This window comes from Drosophila subobscura, chromosome O (assembly GCF_008121235.1).
Source record: "Drosophila subobscura isolate 14011-0131.10 chromosome O, UCBerk_Dsub_1.0, whole genome shotgun sequence".
Lineage (NCBI taxonomy): Eukaryota > Metazoa > Arthropoda > Insecta > Diptera > Drosophilidae > Drosophila > Drosophila subobscura.
Window position 1 is genome coordinate 2741200 of NC_048533.1, and position 12294 is coordinate 2753493.

The following is a 12294-nucleotide window of genomic DNA, read 5'->3' on the forward strand; positions in this document are numbered from 1 at the left end:
GCCACATAATCCATTTACCATTTAAATTTAAGCGAATTAAGTGCCCAATGATTCACCTGGTGTGACCTGTGACCTGTAACCTGCCTTCCCTTCCGCTCTCCCATACGCAATGTCGGCTGTCATATATCCTGTGTTTAACTACAATTGATGCAGGACACGCACGAATGCGATTGCGATGCGTAAAACTAATTAAAATGTTTATCAACTTTGTAATTGTTATCGGGGGAACTTCCATTTGTTTATGCCACTAACATTGTAATCAAAGTGAAACACAGTTTCGTGCGTGATTATATCCATTTATTAATTGACTTGCAGCAGCATGCTGATGAGATCCATGGGCGTCTTTTGACACTTGCTCGCATAGAACGCCTCGCAGTCGCCTCCTCGCCGGCCGAAGCGCTCCGATGCATGAAAGTCGCGGTTTGAGCCGTGGGCCGCCGGCTCGTCCCTGGAGCTTGAGGGAGTGAGGATGATGTTCAGCACTTCGCCGAGTAAGCCACTCTCGTGGTTCAGCGGCAGGGCTGCGTGCTCGCAGATTAGGCGCAGGAGGCAGCTACGCCCCGGAAGGCCCGCGTTCGCTATGACCATCTCGATGCCGCGATACATGATCCAGCGGTAGAGTGCGCCGTTGCTCGCTTCATCCTCCTCTCTGCCCGTTATGGCCTGAGGCTTGAGATACACCCGCGTGATCTCTGTGGCATTGGTGGGCAGGAAGTACTCGGCCTTCAGGACATAGCCAGAGGTCACGGACTCGAAGTGGAGCCCCTCCACGGGGATGCCAATGCCGCCAATGAACTGCACACGCGTCGGACTGGTGGGCGGGAAGAGGAGCGATCGGCTGAAGCGTTTCAGATGATTGCCTCGCACTCCGGCACAGGCACAGGCCAGGAGCAGCGCAGCCAGAAAGATGCTGAAATGTGTCCGATGCATGTGTTGCGATTGCTTCGAGAACGCTTTAAGAACTGAGCGACAGAAGAGCCACCGAGAAGACTGTTTCACACCTGAAACTCACTTTCTTTTGGCTCTCGTTGGCTGCAGAGGCATCTTTGATGTGGAAATCAGATCAATTAGCAGCTCGGTGGCAAGTCGTTGATCAAAGTAGTTCACTAAGCAGCCTCATTTCAGGGGTACTCCTTAGTATGGCCCAAAGATCAAATGCTGCTAATTGAATTGAAAGTACACATCCATCCAGCAGAGGGTTTCTGTGACGTGACCCTTTTCCGGCACACACTGAGAGCAGATCAAACAGAACCGGAATCATGCGAGTCTCTGTGGTTCTGTCAATATTGTTCTATCATTCAATCCCCTGCATCTCGTGCTGTCTTGTCTTGTAGGAGTATTCGAATGTAATCCAACTACTACGAGAAGTAGTTCAAGCAGCTCAATCCACATCCATACACATCCTTCGCTCATCCTTTGCTCATCCTTTTGGCGCATCCTCTTGAAGATGTAAGTAAAAGCGTACCACTGCATGCAGCTGCTAAAGGATTGCAAAATGTGTATAAGAAATTGTGTAAAATGTGCGAGCATTGGCATTAAGACACTAAGCTCTGCCGTCTGCAGTCTGCCGTCTGCCCTCTACCTTCTGGCCCAGCGAGTGGAGGCGGAATGCGGAGCGGAAGTTATGCCGTCAACGACTTGAGTAAGTTAAGTGAACTGCTGCTGCATCGGGGGTTTGGCCCTACATCTGCTGCTGCAGAGTCAAGAGCTGAGCCAGGGACCAGGGGCTTACGGCAGATGCTTTTCCTACAGGGGAGACAGAGGGAGCTAAATGAAGCCCTTAGACGGTTGCGACAGCAATGCGATAATAGCCATGAAGAGGAGATTAAAGAGCAGCGAGGATGAGCATAAAAAGTGCATAGAAAAGGAAGTCCATCAAAGAGAAAACTAGTGGATTTCCCCGCCACATCATTGCTGCTTTGTGCATTCTTCTGGATAAGCAAGAGAACTAGCTGTATATTGAATGAGGATTGCTAAATGCCAAAGAAAGAAACGATTAATGGCACACGAAACGAAACAGAGCACACGTGTCGTATGCGTAACGAGAGCAGGAAGGCAGGAGGGCGGGAACACTGAAATGCATTCATCATCGCTGGGAGCTACATGCGCGTATGTGGTGGCATGTGTCGTCGTCTTCGGCACATCTTGACCTCGCAGAGCCTCAAAATTACCTTGTTAGTGCTGCAAGGTGCCGTAAATCCTTTTGCGAGACTCGACAGCACTCGCCCTCCTCCGCTCCCTAACGCTCTCACCCTCTCTCACTGGTGCGGCAAATGAATGTGTGTCTTACTTATGCTTATTTAGTCGGGTGCCTGGTGCTGGAGGTGTGTGTCGGGGTAGGGCTGTGGATAATGAGTTAAATTATTATGCAAACGACGGCTCTATGTCTTGAGATGGAAATGTGTGCTCCACATAAACAAAACACTCGAAATGTGTGCCGGGGACAAGCAGAGCCTAGAGCTCTCTGGGAGCAAAGGGCTCTGTCGGGTGCTCCCCGCTCCCCGCTCCCCGCTCGATGCAAGTACCATCTCCATCTCCTGTAACCCTTCTCTGCCGCCTACTACTCCGTGCAGCTACATCCATGCTATCCATATTATTTATGGACCTTGCACACAATAATTGGCCAGCTTTCCGCTCCAATCGTTTCAATGGTCAATGGAATCGAGGATGGGGATGGATGCAAGTGGGAGTGGGACTGGGTGTAGGATGTGGAATATGGGAGTGGCACGGACGGTTTCCTGTTGGTTGACCCTAAAACTTGAATGTTTCAATGTTTGCCAGTCATAAAAAAACAGCCACTGAACAGCAGAAGTGTCTGGCAATCATCCCAAAGCGACAATTGCCATACAATAAAATCAACGAGAAGGGACGTGTGAGACGCATCTTACGCGTCACAACTTTTATACCCGGCACTCAGTTCTACGTCTGCAAATTAGCGGTTATTTGTCAAATTTTACATTTTTTCTTCATATGTCATCTACATCAACAACACTGCTCACGCCAACACGCTCCTTTAGCTCGCCACCCTCCCCTAGAAACACACACTGCAGAGTCAGGGCAGAGTCGCGGCAGAGGCAGCGGCAGAGACGCCATAAACTGCGCGAAGCAGAGTGTGCTGCTATAAGCTGCGGGACGGGGTGGGTTTGGCCACTGCAAATTAATTTCTACATTGTGGCCATAATAATGAATAATGAATAATCTTCAAAATTGTAGATTTGGGAGGTTTTCGCCTTTTTGCGGAGGCGGAAGGGGGCGTGGCTAATTTTTGAGCATACAGCAGTCTGGAGCCAAAATTTGGTGGCTCTAGCTCTTATAGTCTCTGAGAACTAGCCGACAAACAAGACGGACAGACGGACGGACGGACAGACAGACGGACGGACAGACAGACATAGCTCAATCGACTCGGCTATTGATGCTGATCAAGAATATATGTATATACTTTATGGGGTCGGAGACGTTTCCTTCTGTGCGTTACATACATTCACTTTGTGCACAAATACAATATACCCTATTTACTCTTCGAGTACCGGGTATAAAAATAAACGAGATACGAGCAGAGCAATGAATACTGAACATTCAGTTAACCGCTGGAAGGGCTTTTCTTAATTCTGGCTACAACTGGCTGCTTTACTCTTGCAGCTCGGAGAGAGTCTTACGATTTGCTGCAGCTTGAAGCTTGCAATGAAATCAATTTGTTAGCCAAGCATTTGGCACATACAAGAACACGCAACAAGGCCCTAAATTGGGTCTAATTATGCCACCATGCGGGTCAAAAAAGGTGCCTCACGTGTATCCTGTCTCTCTCTCTCTCTGTCTGTCTGTACTGTTCCTCCGTGTATCCGATATTATGGGTGGGGAATGTATGCAAATGACCGGGAGCACACAGCAAACATTGTAATCGGCATGTGGCATGTGTGTGTTGCAGGATGCTCAGGGTTCTACTGCTGTTGCTGCTTGCTGTTGTTCCTGTCTCATGTGATGAACATTTAAATATTGTACGAGAGAAGGAAAGTCCAGGATTGCTACTAGTGACCTGGCTAACAAAGTTAAAGTCTGCCAAACTGTTGTTAAAAGTTTCGACATTGGCCGAACCGAACCGAAGCTCTTTATTTAGTTACATTCTCAAAGAACAAAACCGAACCGAACCGCACCGAAGCGGTGCCTGCAGCCCTTTAAATGGGATCAAAATAAAGACCCAGGCAGGCAGTCTGGCAGTGTGGCTGCTGCTGCTGGCAGTCTGTATTCAAATATGTAATCCACCCAAGTGGAGTGCACTGGCTGGCCCTCGCCCACATAAAGAACAGCTGCGTCCACCGTGGAGAATTTCAGGCCCCACAGAAGGACGGTTGGACGGTTGGACGGTGTCTCTGCGGCTGCTCCCGCCCCCTTCCGTGTTTAATTGAGTTTGAAATAGGTGCCTGGCGCGTCTCTCTCTTCTAGTCTCGAAATTGGCTTAGTTGTGGGAGATACTCCCACGACACACCACCATGGGAGGGGACCTGTAAGGCCTTAAATCGGAATCAGGGGATGGTTGGTTTGGTCTAACTTTTGATTTGGATTTGATTGCAATTTTGATATAACTTTTCCGTGGGTTTCCTTTGTGGTTAAGTGGGAAAACGGCTGTCAAGTGGCTTCAATTGCGGGCCGCTGAATAACAATGGAATATCAACATTTGGGAGGCAGTAATCGACGGGAGTGTACGAGTCCCATATGCGAGCAATTTGATGTTCACCCTCAATCCTTTGGCAAATTCATTTATTTCAATTGTTACTGGAAACACTGGAGCAGTTCCCTTCCGAATATCCCGACAAAAGGGGCAACTATACGGCGGCATAAGCCGTTTTTATGCGGCGTTTTTATTGTTTCCATGGGGGGGGGAGGAGCATTCCCTTTGTTGGAAGTTTGGGCCCCGACAGTGGGACACAACTCAGAGATATGGGAACAATTTAGCCGGAGCACGTACATCCGTCCCACTGTATGCCACGCCTCCTTCTCCCCCCACAATGGCGAAAGTTTTGCTGTTTTGCCTCCATTCGTTTCATTTTATAACATCCAAACCCAACCCCAACCCCAAACGAATAAAACAAAACAAAGTTTTCAACTTTTTGGCCCCTGAATGACATCCTCGTTGGCGGCATTACGAGAGCATTCCTAGGCCAAAGTCTGTCTACAGGCAGCGAACGAAGCTCAGCTCCCGACTCTCCTCCCCAGGTGACGCCCCGAATTTACTTACCAAGTACTTATTTGCCTATTCCAAAAGACATTTGGATAAATGGCAACAGGAGGGAAGGGGTTCTGGTGCTCCAAGGAAACGTAATAAAATAAACCTCGGCATTGCAGCTGTATAAACAAATACCTGATGGCATAGATAGCTGGCCAAGGGGGACCCTTTCGAATCCCCTTACCGAGAAAAGGTTGGGCCCAAAGTCCAGTCTGGATTGGGAGGATATTTGCATAAAATGTTGCAGAATTAGCGAGGGTCGCTACACATTGAGGGACAATCAACGGAATGCCGGCGTTCCTCATTATTACATTTTATTATAATGCTTAGCATAATTTCCCTTTTCTATCCATAAAGGCTGCAAAATGCTAATGCGAAAACGCCTCTTGGCAGGAACAGAAACAAAGCTGCCAAGAAGTGTGAGCGGCCTGGCCAAGTGGAAAGATTTAAAGTGGCTTTTGCGGCTCTTAAATACTCAACAGAATCGCACAGCTAGTCGAACAGAGTGCCATCGATATTTACAGCGCCCCAGAGACTCTTTGGTGAAGTCTTTTGGGAAGTCGAGGGAGAAGCCGAGAGAGAAGCCGCACAGAATGCGACTGCGGAATGCGACAATTAGTTTAGTGAATTATGACCGCAGAGTGGAAAATGGTGCTAATGTGACGGCAAAAACACCAACAGCTGTCCGGACAACAGGAGCCACAAATGCACAAAAGCGGAGGGGCCTTCCTCTGTGCATCTGTGTATCTGTGAGAACTTTTCGGTGGATTATGCGACCGCAGACCGAAAAAGGCAGTGGCATCAACAGAATGCTGGCAATGGTGACAGTTTCGGGCTCCCTGGCGTGTCGTTTGCAATATGACAGCCAGAAGCTGAACCCCGGTACGTGGACGTGGACGTGTTATTCGAATGCAGCAGCCATCGAGGCTCTGAAACTGTCAGAGCCGTCAGAACCATGCCAATCTAAGTCCGTGGCGGGGTTTACGCTTTTCCGTTTTCAGTTTTCAGAGTCAGTTTCGATCTTAGTGGCGACAGTTTCCATAATTTATGGCCAAACATTTCAACGCTGGGTGGGATGGTGGTGGAAGGAACCCATTGTTCGATGCACGTGCAAAGGGCAGAGCAGGGCAGAGCAGAGCAGACAAAGGCAAAAACGCAACAAAACGGTGGCAGCCGTTAGCCGGCGACAAACGGGAAAAACATACGGAAGTCGCGAGCTGGGATGCTCCTCCTGCTCCTCCTGCTCCTCCTGCTCCGCTGAAAAATGCTCGTAAAGTACAATGAACCGCAAGAGCTGCATTCTGGGGCATGGAATGCTGTGTGGTGTGGCGTGCCACTCGTATGTGGGTGAAGTTGAGTGGATTTCAGTGAAAGAAATGTCTGCAAGTGCAAGAGTAGAGGCGCCAAAGCGAAAAGGCGTTTGTTTTATGTTTTTTGCGGCATTCGACATTCGAGGACACAGATAGAGAGAGAGAGAGAGAGAGAGAGAGAGAGTAGTTCCATAAATATCTGAGGAATAATCGTGGATACATTGCCAGACCCACGAGGAGCATCCCTTGAAAGGCAGAAACAAGTTAGCTAATGGCCTAATTATGTTGAAATGTTGAGGAAGAAGCCCGGAATGGGCCACACAAACAGCAGACAATCTTCGGAGCAATAAACAAATCAGGTTGCAGCAAAGTTTCCCTCGTCCTTCGCCCTTCGTCCTGCGTTGCGCCCAGAGTTTGTGGCGCCCGCAGTTTGAAAGTTTTTCATTCAATTCACTTACGAATAAGTTGCTTTTCGCCTTTGCATTTTGATGCGGCCACGCTGCTGTTTGCCACTCGTTTCCAGTTCAGTTGCCAGTTCTTTTTGCTTACCTTGCTGGCCTAGTTCCTGGGGGCAAGGAGTGAACTTTCTCTGGCGAAAAAGCAAAGTAAAACATGGTCCGACCCCGAGCAAGAGCCCGAGCCTGAGCCCGGCCAATGCTCTGAGAGGGAAGACGTAGTGGCAGCTAATGGTGTTTATTGCATTTACTCTCCTTCTGTGGCACTTAAATCGGCATCATGGGGCAACAGCAGCAGTGAAGTGCGACACTGTTGCCTGTTGCAACAGGCGCGAAGAGGAGAGAGGCAGTGGCAACACCTGCAGCTACGCAAATATCCTGCGGGCGCCAGAGCAAAGAACAGGAATGGACCCCAGACGGACTTCAGGACAGAGGCCCAGGACCAGGACACAGGTCTATGCAGCTGCCATCTTCGTTCGTGTGGAAGAAAGTGCAAAGTAAATTCAACACAACACAAAGTCCGCCAGGCGGCTGTGGCAGCATAGGATGATGGGGGGCTGCGGGCGCCAAGGAAATGCGCAGTCAGGCTCCCCTTTGGGGGCAGGAATCGTGGGAGAGATTTAGCTGCAGCAAAGTTTGATTAAATCACATGACACACTGGAAGGTGGAGGAGCTGGGCGGAGCTGGGAGGAGCAGTGCCCAGCGGGTGGGGAAGGACAGATTCAAGTGGTTTGCCACAGCCACAGCCACTGGCTCACTGGCACTCTTGGTGCGAGCAGAAGGCGAGTAAATAAATTCATTAAACGATTAGGGGAGCTCTCCAGGTGAATGCAGATGCAGTCCACAGAGCCGGATGCCTTTTGTGCACCGAGTAAAATATTCAGTTGGCCAGGATTAAGTGGATTTACCCTCCATTGTCCTGCTGTGCCACAATGGCAGGCCGCAGCCCGGGGAGTGCCAGGGACAAAACTTATATGGCTTATTCTTGTGGCCCAAGTTCCTCCGCTGGGACTTCGTTGCTTCCACCAGAGACTTAAGCGATTGCAAAACTGAGCGTGACATTTATTACATCAAATTTAGAGGCGTTTTGGCCATCACTTTAGCATTCAACTTCCATCGGAATACCCTGGGAGGAGAGCACGTTCTCCGCTGAAGACTGCAGCACCAGGTCCCACTTTTCCGGCTCCATGGGTGGAGCGTGGGTGTCCGTCTCCCCATTCGTCTCTGTCCTCTGCTTGGCGGAGTGGCACAGATTGCACCTTTTGCGATACCAGAAGTTGACGTTGTTGCAACCGTCGCACAGCCAATCGTTGTTGTGGGGCCGGCGCCGGCTGAAGTTCCCTAAGAGCCCTGCGCCTGGCGCCGTGCCCTTGTCCGCCAGACAGCGGTTGCAAGCGGAGCGCCACACGAAGTTGCTGTTGCGGCACACGAGGCAGGACCAATTGTCGCTGGCTGGCCTCCACTTTTGAGAGCGCGCCTCCTCCCGCTCCATGGCACTGTCGCGGGGGTAGCTGTAGCGCACGGTACCCCAGCGTGTGGACCGGTAGGCGGGGAGCACCGTCAGGGTGTGGCCCATGAACCTCCTGCCACTCATGGCGGCTATGGCCGCCTGCGCGGACAAGGGGCTCGCGAAGGTGACGGTGGCCTCCCCCTTGGAGCGGCCCGTCAGCTTGTCCTTGTAGACGAAGATCTTCGGCTTGTGGGTCCCCTCGTCCACCTTGATGTGTCCGATCTGGCCGAAGCACACGATGATGTCGTTCTTGGTGATACTCTGGCGCATGCCCAGCACGAAAATGGTGTCTGGCTGCAGCACATACTCCTCGTGTCCAACGCGGATGAAGGGGCAGGAGCGCGTTGCCTGCTGCACCACACCCAGATAGGGCATCCGTCCGAAGGAGCGACTAACCATCGATGCGGCCCCTTCCGCGGGTGTGTGCATAACGGGATTCACAACAGACACATTCCGCCCCATGTCCACGGTCACTTTCGCCTGCCCTTCCGCAGGGGATGAGCAGGAGGCGGGGTTCTCCTCCTCGCCAAGGAGCGAGGCGCTTGCATCGCCGCCGCCATCCTCGCAGCGATACGAGGAGTCGCTCTGCAGCTCAGGACTCATCATGCTTTGGCTGTCAAGACTTTCCACTAAATTTAGATTGTTATGCGGACTGAAGAACATCAAATTGCGATCCATTCCGTAGACGAACCTCCCGAAGTCTCCTATTTATTTGGTTACTAGACAAAAAACACACGAACTCGAACCGATTCGAACCTTTCGAATATAAAAACAAAACTGCTGAAATCTTTGACAACATCCCAGAGAATGAACAACACTGGAAAGTCAGAGTTTCCCCAGTATGCCTCGACCCCCCTCCCTGACATCGAGAGTTTCCCGTAGCCTACTTTGGAACTACTTTCTCTGCGGGGCTTTATTAATTTTCAACAAAAAATTATCATATTCTATGGGGATCCATCCAGGCTCCAGTGGCCAAGTAGCAATGCAAATTGCATCCTCTCCCTGGATCCTGCCACTTGTGTGGCAGTCGCTCTGATGACTTTGCACTTCGCTCTCCCCGTCTATGGGGAAATTGATTCATAATTTTTCTCTTTTGCATTTTCACTTTAATCAACAAACTTTTGATTACATTCGCGGTGGAAAAACTGAACTGGGGAGAACGAAGTTCGCGGCACGGAGTGGGGATACAACCTGTAAAGGATGAGCAAAAAGTAACTCATCTTTCATTGAGTGAATTTCGCATTCAAGAGCAACCAGCGAGCACTCCGAGGGTAGAAACATTAACGGGGATATCAATATCCATAAACGTTTCTAATCAGAATCCAACTCTCGGCTAATCATCGAGCCAATTAGTGGCCAATTACCTCCCTGACCCACGGCGCCAGCCGAAAGATATTAAACCCCCCGAAAAAGGGCATGGAATAGGCGGGAATGTGGATCCCAAATAAAGTCAGTGACGCGTCGGACAAAAGAAATGTGCGCCTTATTCATGGCAGGATGTGGTCCACGTTGGGGACATGTTTATTAATATCCCGGCTGTTGGCCCCGGACACTGATAAGCCAGGAAGCTCCTCCTCAATTGTCGCACGCCATTCTCACCCGCAATTCGCTTTTATGGTCGCCTCGTTACGAGCCCCACGCCCGATGACCTTATCTACATTGACAGCAGAACAGAACGCAGCGGAGCAACAGAAACATAGAGAAACGACAGCGACAACATCTGCCATTCATTAGGAGGAGCCTTTCACTGGCCTTTCCCCTGAACTGCCGGCTGCCGACTGCCGACTGCCACTGGGTGTCAATTTCGTTTAGGGGTCCATGCCACCCACGTCCCTGGAGCAGCTCATGAAGCTCATTAGCAGCGCCCTGCGTTCGTCTATTCTGCGTTCCTTTCACTTATTTTCAAAGTAACATTTACTTTAAGATTGAATATTTAAGAGCGAAGCATGCACTGTGACACAATCAAGACAGGCTTCTCCGCGGCAAACTTTGAGTCAGACAAACAATGAACACGAAATTAAAAAATCAACTGTGTCTCCCTCCAACTATTCATTTAAGAGGAAATGATGGCGGTTGCGTTGACTGCAGTGGCAGTGGCAGTGGCAACAACATCATAAATGTATGGAAACTGTTGCAGAGAAGAAAGTTTGAGCCGCGGGCGAACTTTGTGCACTCTCATAAAAATCGAGAGACAGCGAGAATTGTGTCTCGCAAGATAATTGCACAAAAGTTTGACTTTGGCGCTCGCTCGCAGTATTGCTGTAATTGAAAAGCGAGGTCGGGAACTGGAATGGAAACCGTATCCAAAAGGTCTCCTCTCCACACACACTGCTGCAGCATTCGCACTGTCTTGCAGCTTTTCATCTGCTGCAGCTGGGAGGCCCTGGGAGCTAATGAGTGCGGGTGGGGCCACTCTCCTGCCCAAAATCCAATTAATAGAGCCCCTCCGGATGCACGAAAGCTGTGACGAAAATCAATATTCATAAAATGTAATCCACATTTAATTGAGACAAATTGCGTGTGCATGCAAAAGGGCAGGAAAGGAATGTTTGTGGCCTGGGTGGGTGCATGTCCTGTGGCGCTCAGGTGTCGGCTAATTGCTTAGAATTAAGTTTTGTCTCCTTCCTATCGGAGTACCCCATCCATTCACTAATCATTAAATTCTATAAACAGAGCTGTCACTGGTGCAGGATCCATCGGATGGTATTTGCAATGTACTCGCATGAAGACCCGCAAGACTCCCCCTGCCACTGCCTAGTCCCGAAGTACAGTACAAGCCATAAAATGTGGACGTGTCTAAATTTTAATATGGATGCTGTCTGCCTTTGCCTCGTTCCTCTGCAACTGGTGCTATTCTCTGGCTACGCTTTCTCTGTGCTTATTTGACTTGTTACTTATTTATGACGCAGGATAATGAAATTGCACGTAATCCTCATTAAAGCCTCAGTGGCCGGGAAGACTTGAGGTTCGTTTGGAACTTGCGACTTGGTTGGAAGGCAAACAAGACTTGGACTTGGACTTCTTTCTCTCTCTGCTGCTCAGCCATGACTCAATTTCACTATGCAGACAGAGACTCCTCTTTAAAGCGGGATGTGATGGAGCACGATCTGTGGAGCACTGGCATTGCACAGTCTATCGACGAGTTTGCAATGGAAGACGCACACGCACGCCCTCCTCCCACACGTCCAATACAAATAAATCAGACAAAGCAAATAAATCCAAATTGTATCGCATTGTGGCGCATTTTGCCTCCTTTGCACACCTTCTGCTGCTTTATTGGCAAAGTGGATGTCGGGATGTCGGGATGGCGGTTGGCTCCAGCCAAGGGCACCCTTTTGTGCTGTTTGCTTCATTGCGATTCAGATTCAAGGGAAATCGAACCTTCTCCATGGTGTGGGGGAGCCTCGAGATGAAGGGAGCTGTTGCTTGCACCTTCTCGTGTGTGTCGAGTGTCGAGTATCATCTCTCCAATTGGCTGCTGCCACGTTTATTTCCCATCAATTTTGGCTGCCACATCGGCTATCGATTGTGCGACCTGTGTTAATCCCCTCGATTGCTGCATTCCCAGTCCTTTCTGATCACAATTATCAGAGAGTTTATTGAGTTCTGAAATCTATAATAGGTATACTTATTAAGTGTAACCAGTGGCTACCGACACAACCTACTGAGGACCGTCCTCATGCCTCGCTTAGCGCCTTAAACTTTAAGCGCTTTCATGTCGCTGCCAGAAGAACAAATCCCCAAATTGCGTAATAAATAAAATGCATTTGCGTGGAAAATTAGGAAATGGCAAAAAAG

General features: G+C 49.7%; 2 protein-coding genes across 2 annotated transcripts; both read right to left on the reverse strand.

Annotated features, from left to right (window-relative positions):
* Positions 1-294: 294 nt before the first annotated feature.
* Positions 295-969, reverse strand: LOC117897362. The gene has a single exon (XM_034806146.1). The coding sequence runs from the start codon at positions 928-930 to the stop codon at positions 301-303; it is 630 nt and encodes a 209-aa protein (XP_034662037.1). The 5' UTR covers positions 931-969; the 3' UTR covers positions 295-300.
* Positions 970-8027: 7058 nt separating this feature from the next.
* Positions 8028-9259, reverse strand: LOC117896603 (transcription initiation factor TFIID subunit 15). The gene has a single exon (XM_034805036.1). It carries the CDS (start codon positions 9172-9174, stop codon positions 8086-8088), a length of 1089 nt encoding a protein of 362 aa, XP_034660927.1. The 5' UTR covers positions 9175-9259; the 3' UTR covers positions 8028-8085.
* Positions 9260-12294: the final 3035 nt, after the last annotated feature.

Excerpts from the sequence above, each read along its gene's own strand:
- LOC117896603 (XM_034805036.1), bottom strand. The coding sequence starts at position 9,174 with ATGGATCGCAATTTGATGTTCTTCAGTCCGCATAACAATCTAAATTTA.
- LOC117897362 (XM_034806146.1), bottom strand. The coding sequence starts at position 930 with ATGCATCGGACACATTTCAGCATCTTTCTGGCTGCGCTGCTCCTGGCC.